Source organism: Emys orbicularis, chromosome 25 (assembly GCF_028017835.1).
Source record: "Emys orbicularis isolate rEmyOrb1 chromosome 25, rEmyOrb1.hap1, whole genome shotgun sequence".
In the NCBI taxonomy this organism is placed as follows: Eukaryota; Metazoa; Chordata; order Testudines; family Emydidae; genus Emys; species Emys orbicularis.
Window position 1 is genome coordinate 9,820,076 of NC_088707.1, and position 14,002 is coordinate 9,834,077.

The 14,002-nt window shown below is 50.8% G+C and overlaps 1 protein-coding gene across 1 annotated transcript in view; it reads right to left on the minus strand.

Annotated features, from left to right (window-relative positions):
• Positions 1 to 8,214: 8,214 nt before the first annotated feature.
• MRC2 (mannose receptor C-type 2) overlaps positions 8,215 to 14,002 on the minus strand; it is an 88,582-nt gene continuing 82,794 nt past the window's right edge. The window contains exons 26-30 of the mRNA XM_065422612.1: positions 13,434 to 13,583; positions 12,659 to 12,778; positions 11,463 to 11,642; positions 9,170 to 9,196; positions 8,215 to 8,435 (exon numbers count right to left, since the gene is read on the minus strand). Of these exons, the coding sequence (XP_065278684.1) occupies positions 8,215 to 8,435; positions 9,170 to 9,196; positions 11,463 to 11,642; positions 12,659 to 12,778; positions 13,434 to 13,583 (698 nt within the window). The remainder of the gene's footprint in view (positions 8,436 to 9,169; positions 9,197 to 11,462; positions 11,643 to 12,658; positions 12,779 to 13,433; positions 13,584 to 14,002) is intronic.

Here is a 14,002-nt window from a genome sequence, read left to right on the forward strand (position 1 = left end):
CTGTTGCTAGAGAGTGATTTGAATCCTCTACCTTGGGGTACTGAGTTTGCCATAACAAACTGTCAGGCAAGAGTTAAAATGTAGCTAACAGCTAAAACAGAAACTGCAGATCAAGCGGGAATGCTTTAGAAGCCCAAGGACACCGACAACTGTAAACACTTGATAAACTTCTATGGTCAAATGTCCGCCCAGTAACTCGGCTCTTCAGCGGTGAGGTGAAGTGTGCCTCCTGCTGGCTAATCTTGGTGTGGCAGAGTGGTCAGCCTCAGAGATACCACCTGCATTTCTGCCTGACAGATAAGTAGTTGGTAGGAAACTTAAAGAGGAATTTAAAATAATGAGGATACTGAGTATCCTTTTCTAGGTCAGCTTGGGCTAGACCAGGCTTGAGTGCGAAGTGAGACTATAACAAAAATAACCTCATAGAGTTCACTAGCCATTCCCTTAAAGCAGGTTTATCTGGTTCAAGTTTTAAAAAATGACAATACTTATTCCATCTTATTTCCACCATTTCTTATGTTCCTTTTGCTACCACAAGCAGCTTCTGCCTCTGAAAGTTTTAATTTAAAAACATTTCTCATTCTGGACTTTATTGTTTAAAACCAGCATTGTAATTGCTATGGAGAGCCCTCCATAACATAAGCCATCTACCTGAAATCAGGTCAAGTCACCCTGAAAGCTTTAAAATTCCAGAGGGAGGGTGACTCACATGTCCTTCCCCCCCCTGCAATGTAGTGTTTCTCAGGAAGATTTCCATTGCTGTTTGTCATTAAACATCATGGCCCATTGTGACTTTCCTGTCAACCCATCAGCTTCTCTTTCCCCCACTCTCATGAGGAGCGCACTAGGGGGAAAAAATCAACGCTGTTACTCTTAGCTTTTCTGCTTTCAAGCTCCATCTCTGTGTGTGTTTTTTTTTTTTTTTAAATCAACGAGCAAAAGCAGCAGAAAGCTTCAGTAGGACACATAGCACCAAATTCTGCTCTGATATGCAGTCTCATTGAGATCAGTTGGATCGTGCTCGGTATAAACCAAGGCAAATTTTGATCCAGGCAGTCCAATGTTAACCAAAATTAATGGTCAGTGTGATAGACATGACATTTTGATTAAAAAACTAGAAAGATATAAAATTAACATAGCACACATCAAATGGATTAAAAGCTGGCTAACTGATAGGTCTCAAAATGTAATTGTGACTAGGGAATCATCACTGAATCGGTGTGTTTCTAGTATGGCCTCACAGTGATTGGTTCTTGGCCTTGTGCAATGTAACATTTTTATTAAGGACCCGGAAGAAAACGTAAAATCATCACTGATAAAGTTTGGGAAGGACACAAAATTTGGGGGAATGGGAAATAATGAAAAGGATATGTCACTGATACAGAGCAATTTGTATTGGTTGGTAAGCTGGGCACTAGCAAATAATCTTTTTTAATATGGCTAAATGTAATTGTATACATCTAGGAACAAAGAATGGAGGCCACACTTACACAATGGGAGACTATCCTGGGAAGCGGCGGCTCTGTGGATAATTATAGCGGATAATCAGCTGAACAGGAGTTCCCAGCGGGATGCTGTGGCCAAAAGGGCTAATGTGATCCTTGGCTGTATAAACAGGGGGATCTAGAGTTGGAAGAGAGTTTATTTTACCTCTGTATTTGGCACTGGTGCAATTGCTGCTGGAATCCTGTGTCCAGTTCTGGTGTCCACAACTCCAGATAAATAGGAGAGGGTGCAGAGAAGAGCCACAAGAATGATTAAAGGATTAGAAAACCTGCCTTATAGAGATATACCTAAGGAGCTCAACCTATTTAGCTTAACAAAGAGAAGGTTACTGCATGACTTGATTTCCGTCTGTAAATACCTACTTGGGGAACAAATATTAAATAATGGGCTCTTCAATCTAGCAGAGAGTTATAACATGATCCAATGGCTGGAAGCTCGACAAATTCACACTGGAAATAAGGCATAAACATTTTTTTAACAGTGAGAATTAACCAACCATTGGAACAACTTACCAAGGGTCATGGTGGATTCTCTATCGCTAACAATTTTAAAATCAAGTCTGGATGTTTTTCTAAAAGATTTGTTCTAGGAATTGTTTTGGGGAAGTTCTATGACCTCTGTTATTCAGGTCAGATTAGATGACCACAATGGTTCCTTCTGGCCCTGGAATCTATGAAGCACATGCTCACACATAAGCAATATTTAAGCTTGGTCCTGAAAAAGGCTGCTCTCATGAATCAGGGCCAGAAAACCAAGTTATAAAATTGATAAATAAATATTCTAGGCTCCACTGATCAAATTCAACCATCCTGAATTCCAGCCCCCGAATCTTCCAACACTTATTGAGGAAACCCCAGAATGCTGGCTCCCAATCTGACGTACCTCATAAACTGGTGGAACTGGCTGTCAAAATATAAATATCCCCTTTGAAAAAAGTGCACCGCTCGCTGACTGAGATTTAAAGAGAACAACAAACCGCCGCCGCCTCACTCTAGGGGCAGCAAAAATCAACGCATAAGGTCCCTTGACTATCTGCAGAGCAGCCATTAACAAACACAACTCCATCAACTGGGTGATAGCAGAGGGGACACACACAAGCAGAGAGGAAGGCTAAATCTGAGCTCCAGCTCCTCGGGACCATTAGGGACCCAAGGAAAAAAACAACCCTTGCATTTGGCAAAAGAAAAAAAAGAAAAAAATTGGTGGGGAAAGGAATTTTATTTCCAAGTTTCTAGAAGGCTCTTACAAAACATGGAGAGTTAAAGAAAAACATATAATGGATAGGGTCCTTTCAAGCATTTCTTCACATTATTCTAACGGTGATAGGAAATACCATTTAACTGTATATGAATTTTTCCGGTAATCCCAATCACTGTCAACTGATGACATGAATCTTTCCATGCAGAATTTCCCCTAGATTGTGCAGTTCTGAGTTTGTTATTTCACCTTGAAAGAAAAAGAATTGATCAGAAACATAACCAACCAACCCCCCCCCCCATTTTTTAAAAAAAGTGCTGTAATCCCCTGCTATTTCAGTACAGGGACCCCTCTGAGCTCTTCAGCCCCAACCAGCACCACCTTTCTTTTCCAACCTGGAGCCCCCACACAGCTATGCCAGTAGACCTCTATTCAGACCAAGCAACCCGCCTGCTATTTGAGTTCTGAAGATCCCTGGGGAAGAGGCTGCCAATGCTAACAGTGTTGTTTTGTGTGTGTGATGTAGCTAAATGCCCACTGGGGATTAGGATGAGCTCAGCACATTCATTTTCCTCCTCATCAGGTTTTTCCACCCAGATCTTCAAAGCTCAAAGGCTAGTGCATTTGTTCACTGAGCCACACAGCCCGCCCGCCCCTGCCCCAATGTGTACAAACAAACAGCTCTGAATTGGAAAAAATCCTCAGGAAATAAACACAGAGAAAGCCACAACAAAGAAATGGAAATGGGGCAGTTCCATTGTCTGCAAGTTGCCCCTCACGGTGAACTATTGTGGCAGATTTTAGACACCACCCAAAATAAACCAACCAAAAAGACAAAAACTAAAAAAAAAAAAAAACCCACCAGGAAAACAGTTTTACAAACACTTCATTTCCAGCTTAAGTGAAATCAACAAATTTTAAAATTCATACAGGTGCCATAATCATTAGAGTAACAAAAATTAGCTATTTCCCATTGTCTTTAGAACAACAAAAATTCAAGCCTCGGAGGCAGAGGGCTAAAACCGAGTGTCTCTTGCAGGGGCATGCTGTCCCGCTCCAGAGATGCTGAAGGCCTCCTTCACGTCCCATTCCTATCAGAGATCACCCCTCAAGGGCCGAATGTCTCTCGCTGTCTCCAGTCATCTGGTATCCCGACTCTGGCAAAGCGTTTGTCGCTGAAGCCAGATGGTGGAGTGGAAAAGCTGAGTTCCATTCCTGGTTTCTTCCCCAGGAAACCCAGGCTTCTCTTATTGCACAGCTCAAAAGCATGAAAGAAGGGTATTGGCCATGCATTGCCTTCCTCCTTCCTAGCTACACTTAACACGTGAAACAGGCAACCACAAACTCCCCGGCCATCTGTGTGAAAAAAAGGTATCTATTCAGCACGCATTCAATCCAGTATAGCGAGAAGCTATCATTTCCTTTTAAAAAACCCAAACCAACATCCAAAATCAACCCCACCCCCCTTTTATCACAGTCCGAGTGAGGCAACCAATTCCAAACACAACAGAAAACAAACTAAACACTCTGGGTTGTTTCTCCCAAGAAACACGATTGGTCTGAAAGTCAGCAGAGATTAACAGCAGAATGGCTGGTATGGAATGGTCCATGCTGGGGATGGAGGGGAACAGATTGAGAGAGAGGAGAGAGACCATCTGTCTGGCAGCTCTGCGGCTGGGTACTGGAAGAGGGAGAGCAGTGAGTGTCATGGAATGCTAAACTGTTTTATACAGTTCAGCCACTAGGTGGCACTATGTGTAAAATACCTTATTTAAATGAACCTCAGTCATACCTGGCAGAGCATTAAAGGATCTTCTGATGAGCAAACTCTGTAGCCAGTCCATATCTCGTATAGAAGAACATGATGTGGTGACAGGAATAAAATAAGAATAGAACCAGAAAGAAAACAGCAACAAAGGTTTCAAATAGAAGGAACAAAACAACAAAGGTTGCAGGATCTCAATGCCCCAGAGAACTTCAGCTTTGACAAACCTTCACAATGGACAGACTGAAAACCATATTTTGCAAGTTTCACATTGCTACCAAGCTCAACAAGGAAACTGATGATATATAGGTATCTTCTTTAATTTATGCTATGGGGAAACAAGCAGAACATATCTTTAAATCCTTGACTTTACTGAAGACAAAGATGACCATGAAAGGGTTCTGGCTATGTTTGATGCATACTTTATACCTCAGAGAAATGTGGTTTATGAAAGAGCATTGTTTTCACCAGAGAATTCAAGAACCAGGGGAAAATGTTGAATGCCTTATAAGAGCTCTGCATACAATGGCTGAAAACTGTGATGTGGAAATGCAAAACATGAAAATATCAGAGAGGCGCTAGCTACTGGGTTAACAGATTAAAAACCTTTCACAGCAGCTACAATTGAAGAGAGATTTAACCCTAGCCACAGCTATACAGAGAGCAAAGCATTCTGAGCTGGTGAGACAGCAAAACCCAGATCAACTTGACAAACTTGAAAAACCTAATGGTTTAGAAACTGTAAAAAGACAGTTGAGTGTTAAAAGTCATTATCACAAAGCCCCTGAGGCAAGGAGAAAGAACTTCCAGGCTAAGAGGGACAAATTCCAGCCTACATGCACATGGTGTGAACAAAGTCATATCCCAAGAGATGATGCATATCCAGCCAGAGGCACACGGTGTAATAAATGCAGGAAATATGGACATTTTCCAGCTATTTGCTGCACCAAAGCAGTCAGGGAGGTGACTCATATTACAGACAATCAAGAGCCATTGTTTCTGGGATCTACCACTTGTGATGACACACCTGCCTGGAGAGTGAAACTGAATATTCATAGCAGGACTATTGACTTTAAAACTGATGCAGGAGCTGATGTCACAGTCATGTCAGAAGAGACACACAATCACTTTCCACACCTCCCAGAGCTCAAGTCACTTGACACAGCTCTGACTAGCCCTGGTGGTATTCTGAACTGCATGGGCCAGTTCACCATAGAAACAACTTACAAAGTCAAACGTTTTGCATTCAGAGTGCACAGGATCAAAGATGAACAACCTTCTCAGCTGCAGCGTGGCAGCCGTGATAGGCCTAGTGAGAATGGTGGAAGAACTCAATGGAGGATCTGATGATATTGGACTTTTGAGAGGCGATTCAGTACAAATCAACTTAAGAAACAATGCTGAACCATACAGTGTACAAACATCTCTACCAGACAGACCTGGCAAGAGACTAGCCGCAGATTTATGTGAATTCAGAGGACATCATTACCTGGTCATTGTGGACTATTTTTCCAGATACAGAGAAATAATGTACTTGAAAAACATAACGTGTTGCAGTGTTATCGAGGAACTGAAGTGCACTTTTGCACACTTCGGTATTTCAGGACAACTAGTGATGAACAATGGACCACAATTCACTGCAGCAGAATTTAAGTCATTCCAAACGAAATAATGATTTTAATCGTATTACTAGCATCTCATTTTACCCACAAGCGAATGGAGAGATGAGAGAGCTCTACAGGCAGACAGGAAAGTCCTACAGCAGGAAGATCCATTCATTGCTTTTCTGAGTTACAAATCAGGACCAACAACAGCTACTGGATACAGTCCAGCACAACTCCTGATGGGAAGACAACTCACATCTTCTGTTCCAGCTTTGGAAAAGAACATATTTCCAAAATAGCCACACATGAAGAGAGTAGCCAAATTGGATAAAAAGGCTGAAAGAGCTTCTGAACACTTTTAGAACAAATGCCACTCAGAGAACCACCAGGTCTAGAACCTGGTGACTGTTCACATCAAACTGGATGGAGAAAAAGGATGGGCAACTCCAGCTGTCATAAAGAAAAAGAATTCAGCACCCAGATCATGTGTGACCGAGACCAACAGTGGAGAGTTCAACCAAAACCGTTGACATCTACTGTTTATTCCTCAGAAAGAACAATCAACAGAGCAAACTCTGCACATGGCAGAGGCAAAATGACTCCTCAAAGATTCCAAACCGACCACTGCCAGTTGCTGCAACTAACAGCTAGCCAGCTAGCCAAGTGTTCCATGTTCGGGTTGTGTAATTAGAAGAACAGTATGATTCAGAGGCACTTAACAGACTGATATGTACTGAACTTCAAAGACAATGTGATAGTTTTAATATTGTAAGGTAGGAATGTAGAACTTAATGGGGGTGAAGTCATGGGAACGATAAACTGTTACACTGCTCAGCCACCACATGGCAGTGTGTGTAAAATACCTGATTTAAACGCATGTCAACCATCTCTGGCAGAGCATTAAAGGAACGTATAATGAACACATCTGCTGTGTGTAAGCAAGCTCTGTAGCCAGGCCATATCTGGCCCAGGAACATTTTGTCGAGTCAGGGGCCTTTCATTCCTTACTCTGAGCTTCCTGTCAGAAATCTGCAATCAGAACGACACCGACCAGGCTGCTTGGTGGCTCAAGTCTCATTGTAGCCTAGCAGCTTTGGGCATAAGCCACTTATCGGCACATGAGACAAAGCGGGTCAGCTCATCTTCCAGTTCTCTACATCATTCAGGTGTGGTGGACGTGGCTCTGTTTGAGTCCACGGGAGAGAAGAAGTTGGGGTGGGGATGGGCAAGGGATCCCGTCTCTGACACCCTATGGAATAAATATAATTGCACTGTGACATGATGAGAAGTTGCAGGAAAAATGACAGGGTGGGAACGAAGGCTACATGGAAAACCATTCCCTTGCAGCCCCCCTCACTTCCCCAATCAGAGAAAGCGCTAGAAGAGAAGGGAGTGCTCACGGCTTTGTATCTGGCGGGGGGACGGGAAAGGAGGGCCTCTGATCTGATCCCAGGGGAGTTAGTGGGATGCCACGCTCCGGTCACCGGGATACCCACACCGCCATTGCTGGAGGGAACGTGGGCCGTGTGGCCATGCTCTGCTAACTGAGGGAGGGATGGAGAAAGCGTCTGTGCTGCAGTAACCCAGGGAGGTGTGATGGAGATAGCTCAGACACAGACGCTTGGGGAGGGGTGGGGAGCCCTCCCGCCTGGATACATGGATGGGGGGGAAGGGTTGGGTTTAGAGATCTCTCACCTGGAGGGAAGTTCTCTCTGGCCACCAGCCTGTCTCCTATGTGGCCTCAGGGGAGCCAGTCCAGAGAGCCACATAATGGCCCTAAATGTTCGAGCCTATTAGTACCTCAGGGTCGCAGGTGCCTTGGCTCCTGTGTAGGTCTCTGAAAGGCCCTAACTGGGCGACACTCTGCCCTCCCCCTGCGGCCTAGGGACTGCCTTCCCCCGAACTCCTACGGGTGCTGCAAACCGACGGGGCGGCTTTGTGTGTCCCAGGGAGACGCTGCTGGCCCCGTGTTTGATTTCCTGGTGACAAAGGCCCTGGTTCCACCCCAGACCCCTTTTGGCTCTTCTTCCCTGTCCCAGCCGCAGTGATTCTGCTGTTGTCCTTTGCTGACCTTGTGTATTTGGTGTGGAGATAGTGTGCCTGGTGCTCTCAGTCCCTCCCCCTCCCCCCCTGCTCCCCCCATTAGTCTTGCTGTTCGTTCATCTCCATGTCAGACACCAGAATGTTCTTCTCGGCAGATTCGCTGGGGTTGGAGGTGGTGCGGCTGTAGCGGGCGCTCTCAAAGGCCCCCCGCTCGGAGCTCCGCCGGCGCTTGTACAGGTAGACGGCGAGGGCGATCAACGCGCACAGCGCTAGTGCTGAGAGGACAACCACGGCGATGGCGGTCGTGTTGTCCGGGAGAGCTGAGGGAGAGGGGAAAAAGCACGTGAAACCCACCCCACTAGGCCCAATCCCGGTCACCGTCTCCACTGAACTGAAGGGAAGCTGAAGCACAGCAAGAGGAACGGCCTTGCCCCAGGTCACCACAGCCAGGTCAGCAGCAGAGCAGGGCATAGGACCCAGGCGTCCTGACTCCCAGTCCTGTGCTTCGGCCCCTGCACTTTCCCGAACAACGGGTTAGGGGTAGGGCAGGTCACTGCAACACAGACAGCTCCCGCGGCTCAGAGGTTGGGAGCAGGGCCCCCAACGCAGAGGTGGTTCCCAGGAGGGCTGGGGGGCGTCCTTTTCCATGGTTGTTGAGCTTGGCTCACCAACGGGGCGTCTATCCTGCCTGGTTCCACTCAACGTCCCATACTCCTCACTGCCAAGCCGCAGCGCATGGACGCCCTGGATCCCAGCAGCGGATGCAAGCCTTTCCTCTCTGTCTGGGGGGGGAATGAGTGGAGCAAGGGGGCAGTGTGCTCACACAGAAATCAAGTGTGGTCCCTGCCTTTGGGAATTCACAGGGAAAGCTCTTCATCCAAAGGTGACCCTGGCCAGCCTGCCAAGCTACGGGCGCAGCGGCAGGTGGCAAACACGGGCACTCGTGCTGCCAGGCCCCGGTACTCCCTTTGTCCCGCACAACCCCTGGAGCTGGGGCTGGACAGGAACAAGGCCTTGTGCCCATGTTGATCTGTGACCCTGCTGTGCCACTCACCTGATCGGGAGAAGCTGCTCTCCTCAACTGCAAGGGGAATGAAGAGAGACACAGATCAGTAGCCTGCCAGAGTGTCCTTCCTTCCAGACCCATTCCTGCCAGTGGGGAATGGTGTGTTCCTCCCCTGACGCCCAGCCCTGCCTGCTACAGCTGGGGCAAATGGCTGTGGTAATACAGAATACGTGCCCAGTCTACGCATTGCCTCAGCTCTCTTCCTGGACTGGCACTCGACCTAGCCCCACCGAGCCTGCCCCGCACCTGCCGAGCCCCTGGCACCCGCCGAGCCTGCCGCACACCCGCCGAATCGCTGGCACCCGCCAAGCCAGCCCTGCACCCACCGAGTCCCTAACACCCACCAAGCCTTCCCCGCACCCACCGAGTCCCTGGCACCCCCTGAGCCTTCCCCGCACCCGCCGAGTCCCTGGCACCCCCTGAGCCTTCCCCACACCCGCCAAGTCCCTGGCGCCCCCTGAGCCTTCCCCACACCCGCCAAGTCCCTGGCGCCCCCTGAGCCTTCCCCACACCCGCCAAGTCCCTGGCACCCGCCGAGCCTGGCCCGCACCCGCCGAACCCCTGGCACCCGCTGAGCCTGGCCCGCACCCGACAAGTCACCGTCATCTACGAAGTCCCTGTCATGCCCTGAGCCTGCCCCGCACTCGCTGAGTCCCTGGTGGCCTCCCCACCCCTGCGATTCCCTGGCACTCCCTGGGCATGTCTGTACCTGCCAAGTCCCTGCTACTTGTTTTTACCAAGTCCCAAATACTGGGACTGCCCCAACCATAGCCTGTGCCCTGCCACAGGGACATGGGAGCAAACAGCCCCAGACTGCAGGGTGGAGGAACCACTGACTAGCTTGGTCCTGCCTCGGTCTCCCATTCGCTTCTCCACAACGTCCCCATCACAATGTTGAAGACTCCTTGGCCCAGCGCTGGGCATGAGCAGACTCCCCATGCAGCAAAAAGGGCCCCAATTTGAGTTTTTAGCATGTATGATGGGGTGCCCAAAATATTCCTGTTAGGGACCCCAATGGGCTAGCACCGCCTCTGCCTGGGCCTGATGTTGTTTACGTTGCTATTCCAACCCTGGGCTCCCCGCCCAGCTCCACCAACACCCCTCAACCCTACTCCACAGTTCCGGCTATTCCAACCCTGGGCTCCCCGCCCAGCTCCGCCGACGCCCCTCAACCCTACTCCACAGTTCCGGCTATTCCAACCCTGGGCTCCCCGCCCAGCTCCACTAACACCCCTCAACCCTACTCCACAGTTCCGGCTATTCCAACCCTGGGCTCCCCGCCCAACTCCACCAACACCCCTCAACCCTACTCCACAGTTCCGGCTATTCCAACCCTGGGCTCCCCGTCCAACTCCACCAACACCCCTCAACCCTACTCCACAGTTCCGGCTATTCCAACCCTGGGCTCCCCGCCCAGCTCCACCAACACCCCTCAACCCTACTCCACAGTTCCGGCTATTCCAACCCTGGGCTCCCCGCCCAGCTCCGCCGACGCCCCTCAACCCTACTCCACAGTTCCGGCTATTCCAACCCTGGGCTCCCCGCCCAGCTCCGCCGACGCCCCTCAACCCTACTCCACAGTTCCGGCTATTCCAACCCTGGGCTCCCCGCCCAGCTCCACCAACACCCCTCAACCCTACTCCACAGTTCCGGCTATTCCAACCCTGGGCTCCCTGCCCAGCTCCGCCGACGCCCCTCAATCCTACTCCACAGTTCCGGCTATTCCAACCCTGGGCTCCCTGCCCAGCTCTGCTGATGCACCTCCGTCCTGATCTGCTACTCCCCACCCACAGCTCTATTACAATTCAACCTGACCTGCCGCAGCTCTGAACATGTCGATCCTGCACTTCTCCAGAGCAAAGGCTGGCAATTGCACTGCGCTGCTCTCTGGGTGCGGAGGACAAGGTGCTATGAAGTACCTTGCCCCCGCCCAAACTCCTCTAACCAGGATCTGAGGCCAAGTCCCCAGAGGCAGAAAATCAATCCACGACACCTCGACAGCACCCGAGCCCCAGAGCGATTTACTGCATTGCCCTGCTAAACCCAGGGTTGTGAGTTCAATCCTTGAGGGGGCCATTTAGGGATCTGGGGAAAAAAATCTGTCTGGGGATTGGTCCTGCTTTGAGCAGGGGGTTGGACTAGGTGACCTCCTGAGGTCCCTTCCAACCCTGAGATTCTATGATACTCTGCACCGTCTAGAGGTTCTTTTGTTCTCAAACTCTTTCTTGGTTTGCAGTGAAAGCCACCAAGCCAAGTCAACCGGCTCCCTGGGGCCTCTTACCTCGGGGGATCTTACAAATGACCCCCATGGTGACATTAGAGCAGGAGCCCAGGTGCCAGACCCCGTTACTGCTCTGGATCCAGTAGCAGCTGTTCTGGCTCAGCATGCTGGGGCCGGTGTCGTGCTGGCCCCAGTTGGAGTAGTTCATGGCTGTGTTGTCATGCCAAACCAAGGTGCCTCCTAGGAGAAGGGAAGAGACCATTACACAGGGCTGCAAGGGGAGCCGGGGCCTTGCCCAGCCGAGAGCAGCAGGGCTAGTGCCTTGGCAGGACACCTATCTAGTGTCACATGGGAGCACGCAGCTGCTGCCCTCGTTTGACGGAGCAGACTGTTGATGCTACAGTTCCCAGCATCCAATGCTCTATTCTGATCTGAGCAGCAGCCGGCAGAGTCTATAGGTTCCAGCAGGATGAGCGGAGTGGCCTGGCCACGTTGAACACGGGGACTGGTCGTCTCCCAAGACGTGGGTGGCTATAAGCTGCGTTGCAGAGCAACATGGGCTGCACTTGGCCCATGGGCTGCCCTTTGACCAGTCCTGAAGAACTGTGCTGAATCCCAGCACCATGTCCAGCGTGGCCTGCAGGTCCCCTTAGATCAGCCCTGCAGGTGATCCAGGCAGGTCGAAGACACTGTCTCAGGCCAAGCTCTCCCTCGGGAGACCGGACTGGGACTGCAAACGTCCAGCCACTCCTTCGTCTCGCTTCCCCTGGGACTGACGCAGCAAACCCTTCTACCCCAAAGCGCCTAGAGCTACGCAGGCCATTGCATGCAGAAGACACCTCTTCCCCCAGAGAAACGGGTAACAGCGCCTACAAGAGAGTGCCTGGCTTCCACATGGCTGGGCTCTTTGATACGTGCAATCCCTAAGCGCTCATTGGCCGCAGTGCATCGCTGAGGACAAGAACACTGAGCCCAGATCTAGCAATTCCCCTCTGTAGATCTCCAAGCACCTCAGCACAGGAGGGACAGTGCCATTATCCCCATTTGTGCAGACAGGAAAACTGAGGCAAATAATGGAAGAGCTGGGAACAGCCCCGAGCTCTCCTGACTCCCAGTCCAGTGCTCCACCCATGGGGCCACGCCGCCTCCTGACACCAGCTATCGGCAGTGAAGTCAGAAGCGCGGCTCCAACCTCTCCGGTTTCTAAAAACGCTGGAGCCAGACAAATCACCCCCCTTGCAACGTGTTTCTTTTACCTTTGGGATTAAACGTCATCCCCAACCAGGCGCCCTTGGACTGGCTCTCGTAGGCTTGGAGATGCTCCCAAACGAACACATTCTCCATCTCATCCTGGATGGACAACACCGTGCCGCCAGCTGCGGAGGAAAAGGCACAAGCCAGGAACGTTACCGGCCGCTCCGAGGAAGGGAGGCGCAGCCTGTGGGTGCTGGATTTTGCTCCCGTGGTGCACCTGCGCGCTTTGCTGAGACCTAACAGGAAGGGGCCTTTGTTTAAGCAGATCCGACTCCCAGCAATGGTTCCACAGACAATCAGCGCGAGCGTGCAGAGCCTCAGCTGGTGCAAAATGCCCGAGGTCATCAGAGCTCTGACAATTTACACCTGCTGAGGATCTGCCCCACAGCCCTGCGAGAAGAAGTGATTATTGAAAGGCTCAGCTGATCACATGCCGAACACACAGGGAGATTCGGCCCGAGAGTGACTGAAGTGGGGAAGCACCAGGACAGAGATACACAAGGGCAGCGGGCCAGGAGAAAGAGGGATGAAGGTTAATTTATACTGGCCGTGAGGGATGGCAAGTGCTGGAATCCATGGAACTGGCTCTGCATGGGAAGGGGTGGAAGCTGCACTGCTTGGGGTATTTGAAACGAACTGGACAATTCGCCGGCAGGCACGTTCCAGGGAACAATCCTGCCCGGGCAGTGGGGGAAGCCCACGATCTAACGGGTCATAACCATCTTGCATTCCTAGGCTCACGTGCTCGGGCTCACGGCACTCGAACCTTGTTCGTACCTTTCTGGCATCTCTTCATGGCGTCCTTCTGCCCCAGAGTGACCTCCATGTGGAAAGTGTAGCAGTGATTCCTGAAGGGGATCCAGGAGGAATCCTCCACCGACTTGGGGCAGCTCCCACTGTAACTCCACTTGTGTGACCGGGGGGACCCTGCAGAGGAGCCGAAGAATGAGTAAGGAGCTTTTCTTGTCCCCGGTGGTTCTCCACCCCCTCGGCCCCGCCAACACTCTGCCTCTTCCCGCCACCAAGGCCCCACCCTCGCTCCGTCTCTTCCCGCCTCCACTCTGCCCACTCCCTGAGGCCCTCGCCTGCTCGGTGCTCTCTGCCCTCCCCCCAATCAGCTAATCTGGGGTGCCGTCAAACAGCTGTGGCTGGATCAGGAGAGAGCACCCCAAGGGGGAGTGGGGGGAGACCAAACAGCTCTTTCCAGGGAAACGGTGCAAGCCGGAGCATTGCTGATGACCCACCAACACTAGAGTTTAGGTCTTGTCTGTGCCCTGCCTTGCATGGACGGGCAAGGGGTGGGGCAGGGGGCATGAGCAAGAGAAGGCTCAGGCCATGTCTGGAAC